We start from the raw sequence: 15,660 nt of genomic DNA, 5'->3' as shown, positions 1-15,660 counted from the left end.
AACATGAAATTCTTACTTTATAACATACAGACAGTTTCTAATCATCAGATTTTCATGCAAAAAAAAAAACTTCAAATTTCGTTCCCATTTTTAAGTCACTATTTTAAAATTACTATTTTAGATAATATATAGATAATTATATTATAGATAATATTATAGATAATCAGATTATAGACTTAGATAATAGATAATTTATCAAACTGCTATTTCAACTCATTGTTTTACAATAATGCGATGCTATGGATCAGGTCAATAATAAATACCTATTAACAAATACATGTGATGATTCAATCACTGAAATAATATAGATAGATGTGGACTGGCATCTTCCCCAGCAGAGAATTCCCTCATTTTGGATTTCAATGTTACTCTTTACTTTTATTAATTTAAAAAAACTTTTTCCACAAGAAAATTTTTTTAAAGAAAAATAAGGAGCTCCATTAAGCCAAGAATGAGCAAAAATAAAGTCAAGCAATGTTCCAAGCGTAAAACTACCACAAATCACTATCAATAAATAAATAAAAGTAAAACAGAACTGAAATTACAATAAGCAGAGTCGAACTCAAAACGAAAAACCAACATAAGTAGGGCTGATAACCACTATACCTTCTCAAGACCAGAAAACAATTTGTGCTTTACTAAAAATAAATTTAAAAAAGAACAAAAAAAACGCTGGATTGTCAGTTAAACTGACATATACTGACATTTATTCGTAAAGGTTTTGTTAATTTCTATTTATGAAAGTAAGATAGGTGAAGACATTTCAAGTGTACTTTGTTTTAAATAAAGCGCAAATTGTGTTCTGGTCTTGAGTAGGCATATGTTTTATCAGCCCAATTCATGTTAATTTGTTCTCGTTTTGAGTTTGACTTCACCATTTATTGTAATTACTGTTCGTTTTTACTTTTATTTATTTATTGATAGTGATTTGTGGTAGTTTTATGCTTGGAACTTTATTTGACTTTATTTTTGCTCATTCTTGGCTTAATTATCTTTACTTTTCTTTGAAAAACTTGTCTTATTGAAAAAGTTTTTAAATTAACTTCTTTTCGTTTTTTAATGACATAGTCTTTTTCATGGAAAAAAATTACTGTATATCTTTTTAGTTTTCGTCTATAAGAATCCGTAGTATGGGTTGCTATTTGTATGTTTAAAAAAAATCTAATCCTGAAACAAACAGTATTTTTTAATTTAATTTTATAGCTTCTGAAGTTGACCTGAAAAAACTTAATATCATTCCCCAAAAAATATATCTATGCTCTTTGACAACCTGGATACACTTATAATCTTTTAATTTGTTTAAATTGTAAGAGCAGAAGTAGTAATAGTAGTATCCCCAAAAGTGCCAACTTGATGCCCCAGTCGTTCTTGATATATTACTGATGTGTGTTATTGGCAACCATTTAACACAATACGTTTTGATTTGTTTTTAAAGAAATATTTAGTTTTCAAGCATAATGGGCCAATTGCATAATTGGGGGGGGTGATATGCCTATAATCCCTAAAGAAACAGTTGCTGGACCGTTCAACTATGCTGAACAAAATGGCTGTCTCAAAATTTCGACTGGATGCGTTTGGAAAATGAATTAGTGGTTTGAGAGAAGGGCTACTTGCCCTCCAATCGCTTGTTACTCTTAAAAAGGGAAACAGGCACTCGCGCTGCAATTGGAATGCAAGGGGGAGGACTTCTCCCTTCATATTTTAAACAAGCAAGAACAAAGTGAAAATATTTAAATATATTTTGCTTTCAGTGAAGTGCAAATTATCTTCTGGACTTGAGAAGGCAGGGGGGTTGTCAGCTCTACTCAAGTTAAGTTTTACTCTTTTTTAGTTTGACTCGGTCATTTATTGTATAATTTAAATAAATAAAATACGCTTAAAATGTTTTGATTTTTTTACTTAAATAAATTTAAAATTATTAAAACTTAAAGGAATATTTATTAATATAAGCAAACTAAACTGACAATCCACAGCCATTTTTTCTCACTAAAGTGCAAATTAGGTTCTGGTCTTGAAAAGGTATGGTGGTTGTCAAGACATAATTTCCACACCTTTAAACTACACTGAACAAAATAGCTATTCCAAAATTTTGATTAGACGTTTTTAGGAATTGATGGGCATGGGGGGCTTGTTGCCCTTCAATCATATTTGACTTCTAAGAAAGGCACTAGCACTTTCATTTTCCAATCGAATGAGTCTTTTTCGAAATTTCTACAACAAAATGGCCATCTCAAATTTTCTATCAGATACATTACAGGAAAATACAAGGTTTAGAGGGGTGGGGGTTATCCAACCTCGGATCGTTCTGAATCTTAAAAGGGCACTAGAACTTCTTATTACTAATCCAACGAGCCCCCCCCCCCTCCGAAGTTTATACAATCACCCTTTCTATATATACCTTATATGCCCCTAGGGCATAACTGACCTTGTCCTGAATGCTGTGGGGAGAGGGGGCTTTTCATCCTCAAAGACATAATTTCCAGTCCTTTCAATTACGTTGAACAAAATAAATATATCAAAGCTTTGATAGGATGTGTTTGGGGAAATGATGGCCTAGAGAGGGTGGTTGGTTGCCCTCTAATTACTTTTGACTATTAAAAAGAGCACTGACCTTTTCAATTTCCAATCGAATGAACAGTTTTCGAAGTTTCTACGACAACAAATACCAATCTCAAAATGTCTATCAAATGCATTTCAGAAAACACGAGGTGTGATGGGGCGGGGGGGGTATCCAATCACTAAGTCTTAAAAAGGCCACTAGAACTTTTAATTACGAATCCAATGAGCCCCCTCCAAAGTTTATCCGATCACCTAATCTATGTATACTTTATATACCCCCAGGCCATAACTTAAAGCTCTTGCCCTGAGGGCAGTGGGGTGAGGGGGCTGTGCCATTTTCAAAGACATAGTTTTGGGATCATTCAATTACGTTGAACAATATGGCTATCTCAAAACTTGTATTTGATGTATTTGGAGAAATGGTGGGCGTGGAAGTGGGGTTAGTTGCCCTCCAATCACTTTTGACTATTAAAAGGGCACTAGCCCTTTCAATTTACAATCGATTGAGCCCTTTTCAAAGTTTCTACGGCAACAAATGGCCATTTCAAAATTAAAATCACACACATTTTAGGATAAAGCAAGGTATGGGAGGAGGGGTATTCATCCTCCGATCACTCTGAATCTTAAAGAGCACTAAAACTTAAATCCTTGCCCTGAGGGCTATGGGGGCTCGACATTCTCAAAGACACAATTTCTAGACCTTTCAACTACCTAGAACAAAATGGATATCTAAAAAATTGGATTGGATAGGTTTGGGGAAATGGTGGGCGTGGGAGGGGGTGAGTTGCCCTCCAATCACTTTCGACTATTAAAAAGGGCACTAGACCTTTCAATTACAAATCGAATGAGCTCTTTTCGAAGTTAAGAGAACAAAAAGCCATCTTAAAATTTCTATCAGATACATTTTGGGAAAATGAGGTGTGGGGGGTATTCACCCTCCACCCAATCTGAATCTTAAAAACGACACTAGAACTTTTGATTACCAATCCAATGATCCACCTCCAAACTTTAAACAATCACCCTTTCTATATATACTGTACATACCCCCAGGGCATGTCTTAAAACCCTTGCCCTGAAGGCTGTAGGGGGGTTATCATCCTCAGACATAATCTCCAGACCTGTCAACAACTTTGAACAAAATAGCTATCTCAAAATTTTGATTAGATGTGTTTGAGGAAACTGTGGCTGTGGAAGGAGGGTGGGGGGTTAGTTGCCATCCCATCACTTTTGACAATTCAACAAGAGCTAAGAGCTCATATGGCACCTGTGACGAGGCCGGACGAGCCAAGAGCTCATATGGTATGAGCTCTAGCAAAATTCTAGGAATCAATAGATTGATTTAAAAGGAAAATCAAAGGCTTAATGCCGGTCGGGATTTAAAATAAGAGTTCTCAGTCACAAGGTCCTTCAAAATAAATTCATTAAGATCCAATCACCCACTTGTAAGTTATAAATACCTCATTTTTTTCTACTTTTTCCTCTCCCTTCAGCCCCCCCCCCAAATGGTCTAATCAGGGAAAACGACTTTATTAAGTCCATTTGTGAAGCTCCCGGACATGCCAATCAATTTCCATTGTCCTAGCACATCCAGAAGCACCAAACTCGCCAAAGCACTGAACCCCACCCCCTAACTCCCCCAAAGAAAGTGGATCCAGTACAGCTACGTCAATCATGTATCTGTGACATTTGCTTGTTCTACCCACCAAGTTTCATCCCGATTTCTCTACTCTAAGCGTGTTCAATGTCACCAGAGCTCTGAAGCACAAGACCCTTCTAGATACCAAATTTTATTAAGATCTGATTTTCTGTTCATAAGTTAAAATTTAGACATTTTTTCTAATTTTTCCAAATTAACCCCTCCCCTCCCCCCAAATTCCCCAAAGAGAGCCAATCCAGTCTGGTTATTTCAAGCATGTATCTAGGACTGTGCTTATTCTTCCCACAAAGTATCATCACAATCTCTCCACTCTGTGTTTTCCATGATTTCTGGTTTCTTCCTCCAACTCCCGCAATATCACCAGATCCAGTCAGGATTTAAAATAAGAGCTCTGAGACATCAGCTCTTTCCAAAAATCAGATTTCATTAGGATGCAATCACCCATTTGCAAGTTGAAAATACCTCATTTTTTCTAATTTTTCCAAATCACCAAATTAGGTCCCCCCCCCCCCAACTCCCCCAAAGAGAGCGGATCTGAATTGGTTATTTCAATCATGTATCTAGGAATTGTACTTATTCTTCCCACCAAGTTTCATCCTGATCTCTCCACTCAAAGCATTTTCCAAAATTTCCAGTTCCCCCTCAACTCCCCCCAATGACACTGGATCTGGTTGGGATTGCCCATTGTTTACACATATTGTTAATTATTGGGAAGCATATATACAACAAACAGAAATTACTATGTATATGAAAGGGGTTGCCTCCTTGCTCTTTACACTAAAGTTTGAATTATGTCCCAATTCTTTAACCCTTTCCAACAAAGTAGTTCCTCAGTGAAACCACCTTTTCATATTTTTTTCCATGAACTGCAGGTGGTTAAAATATGAAAGCAATGGTCTAGCATATGCCTAGCAATGCTAACTGATGGGCAAAATTTTATGGGCAGCCTAATTTACACCCAGTGAGGCATAGCTCAGTATTTTGATGGGACCACATGCTTGTTTTTTAAGAAAAAGTAAGAAATTTCAAAATACTTGGTAAGTGTAGCATCTTCAATTTTATTCTTTTGCCAATTTGTTCTTTGTATAGTAGAGTAAATGTTAGTAGCATCACAGTTTCAGATATGAAGCACAATAAGGAGATATTAAATATCCCCAATGACCATTTTGCAACATATGCTAAAAATTGTTTCTTTTTTCTGGATTGGTTTGAGACCACTTCTGCAGCTCAACAAAAAAATGAAACTCAAGCAATTTCTACAAAACCAGGTCCAGCATATAAAATCTCAAATTAAATTTGCTTGTTTTCAGCTAAATCATTATAGCACACTGTCCTTTGTGGACAAAGGATATTTCAGACTTATTTGATGACATACCTTCAGATCCAGAATCTGAACTTGAAATGTCATCAGAGAATGATGCTGATGATTGGCTGCCAGACCTTCCAGTTTCCTTCCCCTTCCCCTTGGAGTCAGTGAAGAAGTTGAACAAGAAATTTTAAGTCAAAGATGTCAAACCCTTCACCAAGTCCAAAGGGCCCATTGGAATAGAAGCTTTACATAATCTTATTGATTTTTTCCTTGAGCTGTTTGATCTTGATCTGATTGATCACATCATATTTCAAACAAACTTGTATGCTACTGAGAAATATATGATTTAATAACCCCAACTACTTGAAATGAAACGAAATTTTTTATCAATTAACATTCTTAAATGGGTGTCAAGATAGCACCATCTTATCAAGATTTCTGGTCAAATTACAATGAACTCAGAGATAATTACATCTCTGGGATGATAAATATAAGCTGTTTCATCTGGCTTCTTGTTAATATTCATGTCAATGACAATTTGATTTTACAACAGAAAGGAGGTAACAACTATGACAAGCTCTACAAGATCAAACCTCTGAATGGCAAACTATGCTCAAGCTTTCTAAGGACTTACAAGTCTACCAAAGAGCAGGCTGTCAACAAAAGCATAGTAAAATTCAAAGAATGGATTGTTTTCAAACAGTATATACATATGAAGCCCATAAAACAAGGCTACAACATCTGGGTCAGAGCATAAATGCACCTTTTTTTGCAATTCTCAGGTCTACACTGATAAGTTAGCTGACACTACAAAGTGTGGATTTGGAGAACAAGTAATTATAGATCTTAGGAAAGGATTAGAAGGCAAAAGTTATCACATTTATTTTGACAATTTCTTCAGTTCAGTAACTTCATGAAAAAACTGAAGAACAACAAGATCTACTGCTGTGGTACAGTTTGTGCAAACCATAAAGGTCTACTCAAACTAAAAGCTGAGAAAGAGGTGGGACAAAGTGATTTGGACTATGCTGTGAGGTTGTATAGAATCCATTGTGTATGATGGAGGCATAAACAATGCATACACCTTCTTTCAATGATTCATAAAGGAAGAAAAGTGACACAGGTCAGTAGGAAGCAGAAAGATAGAACTGTCACCCATGTTACATGACCAAATGTGGTTGCTCAGTACAACAAGTTTATGGGCTGCATTGACAAAGCTGTGTTGAACAAGACATGTGTGGAAGTATCTCTATACAATAGACAGAAAATGAAGAAAGTGGTGGCACTGTATACATGGCACTTTGTTGACACTAAAACAGTTACTGCCCTTTTCTTGTTCAAGTTATTAACTATAGCAGATGCTAACAAGATGATGTTGAAGGACTTTAGATGTTGCATCATCATTAATACAAGTTGGAAGTTATTTGTGCAAGGGTGAGAGAGGTTAGCTATCCAGAAATTAGGATTTAAGTCCTGAATTCAAGCCTTAAGTTCATCAAGAAAAGAGATTAGATCAATCAAAGTACTTACCTGTTCAGGGTACTTCAAGAAGATATGCTCAATATAGTTAAAAGATTGAGCCCCATTGCATAAAACAGCACTGTTCAGTTTGCACAAGTTCCATTATGCATGAACTACACAAAGAACTGATTTAGTTCTTTTTACCAGGAGTGAAGCTTTTTCTACATATGTGTCAAAGTGGTCTCTACCAAAGACCACCTTATATTTTATTTAATAGTTGGAAGAAATTTTTTTAGTTAAATATTTGTTTGTTTCTATGCCCAGGGACACAAAAATGCAAAAAGGAGAATTTTTTCTGCTTTTTTCTGCAAAGAAAAATTGAGCAATTTTTTTCAGTGGTTTTGTTGGATATAATTTATAATCATGCTGACAAGTAGAGTAATAATGGCTAAGTTTGAAAAATAAAAATATGCAAATACATTTCCTAAATTTTGAAGAAAAAAAACATTGATATGGCTCAAAATTCAACTCAAATAACAGGAATTTCATTTTCAGAACTAAAGGCAGAGAAAAAGCAACTAGTAACTGAAAATTAAGGTAAAATGTTGGTTTTGTTAAAATTTCAATAGGTATAGACCTGTCATGTAGGCAAATTTCAGGGCCCTCTAGAGGGAGAAAGAGTAGAGGTGGGTACTTTAAAATATCTTCCTGGGACATACTTTAGCCTGTAGACCCATCTCTGAAAGTTTCATTTTCCTAACCTAAACCCTATTCAAGATAGCAAGAAGTCAATTAACTAGAATTTTATCTACAAGTTCTAGTAGGCCTAGGCTAGGTAAAATTCTAATTAATTGACTTCTTGCTATCTCGGAAATGGTTTAGGTTAGGAAAATGAAACTTTCATGGATGGGTCTACAGGCTAAAGTATGTCCCAAGAAGGTATTTTAAAGTACCCACCTCTACTCCTTCTCCCTCTAGAGGGCCCTGAAATTTACCTACATGACAGGTCTATACCTATTGGAATTTTGGACAAAACAACATTTTACCTTAATTTTCAGTTACTAGTTGCTTTTTCTCTGCCTTTGGTTATGAAAATGCAATTCCTGTTATTTGAGTAGAATTTTGAGCCATATCAATGTTTTTTTTTCAAAATTTAGGAAATGTATTTGCATATATTTAAAACCTTATAAAATGGAATTAAGCAAAGTTATGAAGCTGAAAACAATTTTGTTGTACTTTAATTAAGCAGAAGATCTATTTTTCAAGGTTTCACTTTTATAACACACATAGGCTATTTTTTAAGGTCATCAAAGGTCAGGGGCCTCTAGAGGGAGAAGGAGTGGAGGTAGTTACTTCAAAATACCTTCCCAGGACATACTTTAGTCTATAGCTTCATCCCTGAAAGTTTCATTTTTCTAACCTAAACCCTTTCCAAGATAGCAAGAAGTCAATTAACTAGAATTCTACCCTAGGCTATATTTTTAAGATTTCAAAAGAGATCAAAGGGCAACTAACACCCCCATCCTGCCCTCCATTTTCCAAATGGTTCCAATCAAATTTAGGCATTGCTATCTTGTTGAAGATAGTCAAAAGATCATAGGCTACCTTTTCTGGACATCGTTTTGTCTGTAGATCCATCCCTGAAAGTTTTCACTTTCCTACCTTAACCCCTTTGCAAGACATCAAAAGTACCTTTTTATGTAGGCCTATATATTTTCCTAAATTTCAGGGGAGAGTAAATCTAGTTTATTTCTTTTTTTTAATGATAACCTCTTCCAGGCTACTAGCATAATATAACTTCCTAAGACTCTTTACCTTGGGAAACTGGATCGTCAGAAAACTCGTCACAATTTCAGCAATATGTTATCCAATTAAGCTTATGTAAGTTTTCTTCAATTCTTCCACAAATATGAGACTGCAGAATCATTCGGTTCACACTGATGCGCTTTTTGTAAAGCATTACATAAAAAACAAGTTTTTTAACTGAAAGTAAGGAGCGACATTAAAACTTAAAACGAACAGAAGTTACTCCGTATATAAAAGGTGCTTTTCCTCCTCAACGCCCCGCTCTTTACGCTAAAGTTTGACTATTTCTCTTAACTTAACTTTTTAAAACAGTAAAAAACTTTAGCGTAAAGCGGGATTTTGAGGAGGAAAATCCCTTTTCATATGCGGAGTAATTTCTGTTCGTTTTAAGTTTTAATGTCGCTCATTACTTTCAGTTAAAAAAACTTGTTTTTTATTTAATTTTTGAACGTATTTGAATTAATGCATGTTTTGATTTTGGCTCTCCGCACCTAAATAATTAAAACATAATTTTAATTTTAATTTTTTTGGCTAAATGGCTTTTTCATAGTTTCAATCGGAAGATTTTGAGAAAAAGGAGTGGGGGAGGAGGCCTAGTTGCCCTACAGATTTTTTATACTTAAAAAGGCAACTAGAACTTTAAATTTTTTACGAACGTTTTCATTAGTAAAAAATATACGTAACTTACGACTTAACTTACGTAATGAACTTCTATATTCGTATTCTTTAATTACATATATGAGAGGGTTCACCCACTCGTCAATACCTCACTCTTTACTTTAAAGCTTGAATTTTGTCCCAAATCCTTAAGAATGACCCCTGAGTCACAAAGTCCGTAGAATAAATAGTTGAAAATACTTTAGCGTAAAGAGCGAGGTATTACGAGGATGTGAACCCCTCATATGCATAATAATTGCTGTTCGTTTTGATTTTTAATGCTGCTGCTCCTTACTTTCAGTTGAAAAAACTTTTCATATTTATTTTTTCATTTTTTTAAATAATGCTAGAAAATCCTGCGCCCCCTTCATTGAAATTCTCTTCCTCCATGACAAATTCCTCAATGGAAAGATCCTCTCACGTAACCCTCCTCAATTTCTTCATCCCCCCCACACCAAAAAATCCCCCTGAAAACGTTTGTACACTTCCCAATAACCAATACTATATATAAACACTGGTCAAAGTTTGTTACTTGCAGCCCCTCCCACGGAGACTGTGGAGGAGTAAGACATAACTTAATAGGTTTTTCGACTATGGTGAATAAAATGGCTATCTCAGGATTTTGATCCAGTGACTTTGGAGGAAAAATGAGCACGGGTGGGGGGCCAGGTGCCCTCCATTTTTTGGTCACTTAAAAAGGGCACTAGAACTTTCCATTTCTGTTAGAATGAGCCCTCTTGTGACATTCTAAGATCACTGAGTCTATATGATCACCCATGGGGAAAAAAACAACAACAAAAAACCAAAAAACAAATAAACACCCATCCGTGATCTGTTTTCTGGCAAAAATTGTGAAATTCCACATTTTTGTAGATAAAAGCTTGAAAGTTCTATATTAGAGTTGTCTGATACGCTGAATCTGATGGTGTGATTTTCGTTAAGATTGTATGACTTTTAGGGGGTGTTTCCTCTTATTTTCCAAAATATGGCAAATTTTCTCTGTTTCGTAACTTTTGGTGGGTAAGACTAAACTTGATGAAACTGATATATTTAAAATCAGCATTAAAATGCGATTCTTTATACGTAACTATTGACACACAAATCCCAATTTTTTATAATTTCGGTTACTATTGAGCTGGGTCACTCCTCACTACAGTTCGTTACGACGAACTGTTTGAAAATGGCTTAAAGCGCGAAAACTATTAACCCCTGGTTCCAACTGCTGCATCAATCCCGACACGATTTTTTTCTGGTTGAACGCAGACTTTTGCGTCGCTGCAACGAACTCTAGAAGAACTCAAATCAGGTTCTCAGACTGAAGCAATGGAGTGTTGAGCCAAATGAGAGTGTTAGCAGAAGAATGGGCCATTAGTCCCTGGAATTATCACCTATCAAATAAGTGGTCATCCAAAAAAAACTTGTGGACGCCACTGGTTCTACAGAAGCAATAAGAGTGTTAAGCCAAATTTAGAAAAAGGCTATTGCACTTTATCTGTTTACAACGCACGCGATTTGCCGTATGAGTTGAAATTATTCAACGCATCCCACATTGCAGCAAAACGAATGGTTTTGTGTCCTTTGTCGCAAGATTTGTGTCGTTTGTCGCATGTCGCAGGATTTTACGCGAAAATTGTAGCAGTGGGAACCAGGGGTAAGAAGACTAGCCTGGGCTAACCTAGGTTATATATGCGAAATAATATACATATTACCTTCTGTGTTCACTTCCCTAAGCCAAGAAAAATATTCAAAATTCTAGCTTATTTAGACTAGCTCTGCCTAATTAGCAATATAATTCTTATTTGGTTTTTCGTTTCTATATGAAAGGCATTTAGGTTTTAATATTTCATTATTATTTTTTTCCCAGACGCATTTCATATGGAAGGGGTGATGGTAAAAACTTCGAGGGGGGCTAATTCAATTGGAAATTAGAAGTTTTAGTGCCTATTTTAAGAGTCAAAAGTGATCAGAGGGCAACTAGCCCCTTCCCTCCATGTCCTTTTTTCCCAAGTGAGTTCGATCAAGATTTTGAGATAGCCATTTTGTTAAAATACTTCAAATATCAGATAACAATACTCTGGGGCTAACACAAACCCCCAAAGCCTGGGTACAAGTGTTGCAAGTTAAGCTCCAAGGCATATTAGGCTTTTATTGAAGGGTTGGTCGGAAAAACTCCAGAAGGACTTATTCGATTGGAAATTGAAAGTTTTAGTTCCACTTTCAAGAGTCAAAGGTGATCGGAGGGTACAATGACTCTCGCGCCTCCGAACTTTTTTTCCCCCCAAATCTATCCGATCGATAGTTTGAGATAGCCATTTTGTTCAAAATAGTTCAAAAATAAGATGATAAAATTTTTTGGGTCAACACAACCCCTCAGGGTCCGGGGGAAGTGTTCTATGTTATGCACGGTGTCATATAAGGTTTTGGTGGAAGGGCTAGTCGTATGAATTTCGGAGGGGGACACATTTGATGGAAAATCGAGAGTTCTAGCTCCCTTTTTACAAGTCAAAAGTGATCTGAGGGCAGTTACCCCCCCCCCCTTTCCGCACCCTCTTTCCCCAAAAAGTATCCGATCAAATTTTTGAGAGCAGTTTTTGAAATAGTCCAAAGATCATGTAAATAAAACGTTGGGACAGACACTGCCCCCAAGAGCCCGAGGGTATGGGATGCAAGTCACACCCCAAGGACATACAGGATTTTCATGAAAGGGATGGTCGTGTAAGCTTTTGAGGAGGCTTGTTTGACTGAAAATTTAATGTTCTAGTTCACCTTTTTAAGAGTCAAAAAGTGATCGGGAGCAACATCCATCACACCTATATTTCCTCAAATGCATCTGATCGAAATTTTGATCGACAGCCCCCCCCCCCCAAAAAAAAAAGCCGAAAAGCTTGTGAATTATGCCTTTGCGGTACGTCAAGCTTTTAAGAAAGGAGGGATTTTTAATAGTTTTGATGGGGCTTATTTGATTGAAAATTGAAAGTTCTAGTTCATTTTTAAATCAAAAGTTATCGGACGGCAAACCCTCCCCCCCCCCTAACGCCCGTTTTCACCAGATGGATTTGATAGAAATTTGAAGAAAGCCATTTTGTTCAAAACAATCCAAACATTAAAAAAACGTTTATGGGGTGGACACAACCCACCAAAACTCGGGGCAAGGGCTGTAGATTATGCCCCAGGAGTATACAAGGTTTTTACGGAAAAGGTGACCGTTTGAAATTTGGAGTTTGCTCATTTGATTGAAAATATAACTCTCTGTTTCCTTCATCAGGAGGAAAGTGATTGGACGGAAACTAAATCCCCCTCGCACGCCCTCTTTTCCCCAAACGTACCCAATCAATATTTTCAGATAGCCATTTTCAATGACATTGTCCAGCGATCAGATAAACAAATATTCAATACAATTGAATTCTTTCAATGCAAAACGTATTCTTGTTACAAACATTTTCCCCGATAGTTATTTTTCCAGACATGGTATTATTACCGATAGTTATAACTTTCCTTTGCATGGTATTACAGATTAATTAGATATAATGTTTTCATTAATAAAATTGTGAGACCAGAACATAGTAAAAAACTTACCTTACATCTTTCCTAAATTGTACAAGAGGCAACGCTATAGCATTGACTACATCAAAGGCCATATGGCTCAAATGTTTTATTATTTATTTATTATATATTGTTTTTTCAAAGAGACACTGCAAATGCAAGGCGTTGTCGCAAAAATTCCAGAAGGGACTCATTCTATTGGAAATCAGAAGTTCAAGTCCTCTTTTTAAGAGTCAAAAGAGATCAGGGGGTATCTAGCGCCCCCAGGCCCTTTTACCTCAAAAGCATCTAATAACAGTTTTGAGATAGTCATTTTGCTGAAAATAGTTCAGGGATCTTATAACGAAAACTCCGGTGTCATCAAGACCCCCCAGGGCCCAGGGGCACGCGTTGAAAGCTATGCCCTGGTGGTATATACAGTCCATAAGGAAGGAATATTCGTATAAACTTCAAAGAGGGCTTATCTGATTGGAAATTAAAAGCTATAGTTCACTTTTAAGAGCCAAAAGAGATCAGAGGGCAACTAGCCCCCCCCACCCTCCAAGCCTTTTTTTTCTCAAACCCATGAGATAATAATTTTGAGACAGCTATTCTTTTTAAATTAGTTCAAAGATCATATAACAAAAAATCAGTGTCAACACCACCCCACAGAGCCCAGGGACTCCAGTGTCGACACCACCCACCAGGGCCCAGGGGCAGGCGTTGTGAGCTATGCCCTTGGGGCTTATATGGTTCTTATGGAAGGGATGCTCGTAAAAACTTTCCAGTTTAGTTTTTGATATGAAATTGAAAGTTCCAGTTTAGTTTTTGAGAGTCAAAAGAGATTGGAGGACAGCTAGCCCCCCACACCCTTCTTTCTCCAAATACATCCAATAAAAATTTTAAGATTGCCATTTTGTTAAAAATAGTTCAAAAGTCAGATAACAAAACTCAGGTGTCGACACAAACCTCCAGGGCGTGGAGCAGGCGTTGTGAGTTATGCCCTGGGGACATATGTGATTCTTAAGAAGGGACTACTCGTATAAACTCCAGAATGGTCTCATTTGGTTGGAATAGAAAGTTCTAGCTCACATTTTAAGAGACAAAAGAGATCCGAGGGCAACTAGCCCCCTAGCCCTTTTTTTCCAAACCCATCCGATGCAAATTATGGGATTACCACTTTGTGAAAAATAGTTCTAAGGTCAGGTAATAAAAAACTACGGTGTCGATACAAACCCCAGGGCCCTCGGGCAGGCGTTCTAAGTTATACCCCGGGGGCATATATGGCTATTATAGAAGGGGTACTCGTATAAAATTCATAGACGGGTCATTGGATTGGAAATTGAAAGTTCTAAGTCACTTTCTAAGAGTCAAAATGGGTGGGAGGACAACTACCCTCCCCCCAGCCATTTCTCCCCCAAACCCATCCGAAACAAATTTTTAGACTGTCTTTTTTTTTAAATTATTTCAAAAACTAGAAAACAAAAACTCCGGAGTAAACACAACCCCCAAGGCCCGGGGGAAAGCGTTATAAGTTATGTCCGGGGTCGTATATGGTTTCTATGAAAGATATATGAACTTCAGAGACGGCTCATTTGATAGGAAATTGAAATTTCTAGCTCACTTTTTAAAAGTAAAAAGAGATCCGAGGGCAACTAGCCCCCCTTCCTACACCCTTTTTCCCCAAACCCATTAAAAAAAAAATTGAGGTACCCAATTTATCAAAAGTAGTTAAAAGGTCAGATAAGAAAAACTCCTGTGTCTATGCAATCCCGAAGGGCCTGGGGGTAGGTCTTGTAAGTTATGCTCCGGGGGTATATATGATTTTTCTGTAAGGGATGCCCGTATAAACTTTGGAGAGGGCTCATTTGATTGGCAATTGAAATTCTTTGTTCACTTTTTAAGAGATCGGAGGGCAACTAGCCCTTCCCCCCTCCACGCTCTATTTTCCTCAAACTCATCCAATGAGAACTTTGAGATAGGAATTTTTTTTTAATGGTTCAAAGATTGTATAATGAAAAGTTAGGGGTTGACACAATTCCTCAAGGCCCAGGGTAGGCGTTGTAAGCTATGCCCAGGGTGCAGATTTGTTTTTTTTGGAAGGAATGCTCGTATAAGCTTCAGAGAGGGTCCATTTGATTGGAAATTGAAAGTTCTAGTTCCGTTCTTAAGAGTCAAAAGAGATCAGAGGGCAACTAGCATCTCCATCATCCCAGGCCCCTTTTTCCCCAAATGCATCCGATAATTTTTTTTTGAGATAGCTATTTTTGTTGAAAACAATTCAAAGGTCAGATAACAGAAAACTCGGTGTCGATACAACCCCCAAAGGCCTGAGGGCAGGCGTTGTAAGTTATGCTCAGAGGGCATACATGGTTCTTGTGGAAAGGATGCTCGTATAAACTTCAGAGAGGGCTCATTTGATTGTAAATTGAAAGTTTTAGTTCACTTTGTAAGAGTCACAAGATATCCGATATTAATTAGCCCCCCCCCCCCACGCCCTTGTTTACTCAAACCTGTTAGATACAAATTTTGAGATAGATATTTCGTTAAAAAATATTCAAAGATCATATAACGAAATCTCCGGAGTCGCCACAACCACCCAGGGTCTGGGGCGCTGTAACTTATGCCCTGGGGCATATATGGTTCTTTTGGAAGGGATACTCGCATAAACTTTAGAGAGGGCTCATTC

At 36.9% G+C, this 15,660-nt stretch overlaps 2 protein-coding genes across 2 annotated transcripts in view; one reads left to right on the top strand and one right to left on the bottom strand.

Annotated features, from left to right (window-relative positions):
• LOC136027907 (peptide methionine sulfoxide reductase-like) overlaps positions 1 to 8,913 on the bottom strand; it is a 38,085-nt gene extending 29,172 nt beyond the window's left edge. The window contains exon 1 of the mRNA XM_065705345.1: positions 8,802 to 8,913. The gene's annotated coding sequence lies outside the window, so the exon portion shown is untranslated. The remainder of the gene's footprint in view (positions 1 to 8,801) is intronic.
• On the top strand, positions 5,929 to 6,282 carry LOC136028456 (uncharacterized). Its single transcript, XM_065706296.1, has one exon. The coding sequence runs from the start codon at positions 5,929 to 5,931 to the stop codon at positions 6,280 to 6,282; it is 354 nt and encodes a 117-aa protein (XP_065562368.1).
• Positions 8,914 to 15,660: the final 6,747 nt, after the last annotated feature.

This window comes from Artemia franciscana, chromosome 6, assembly GCF_032884065.1.
Source record: "Artemia franciscana chromosome 6, ASM3288406v1, whole genome shotgun sequence".
Classification (NCBI taxonomy): Eukaryota; Metazoa; Arthropoda; class Branchiopoda; order Anostraca; family Artemiidae; genus Artemia; species Artemia franciscana.
Note: the sequence above shows the minus strand (reverse complement) of the source record. Positions and strands in the feature narration are given on the sequence as shown.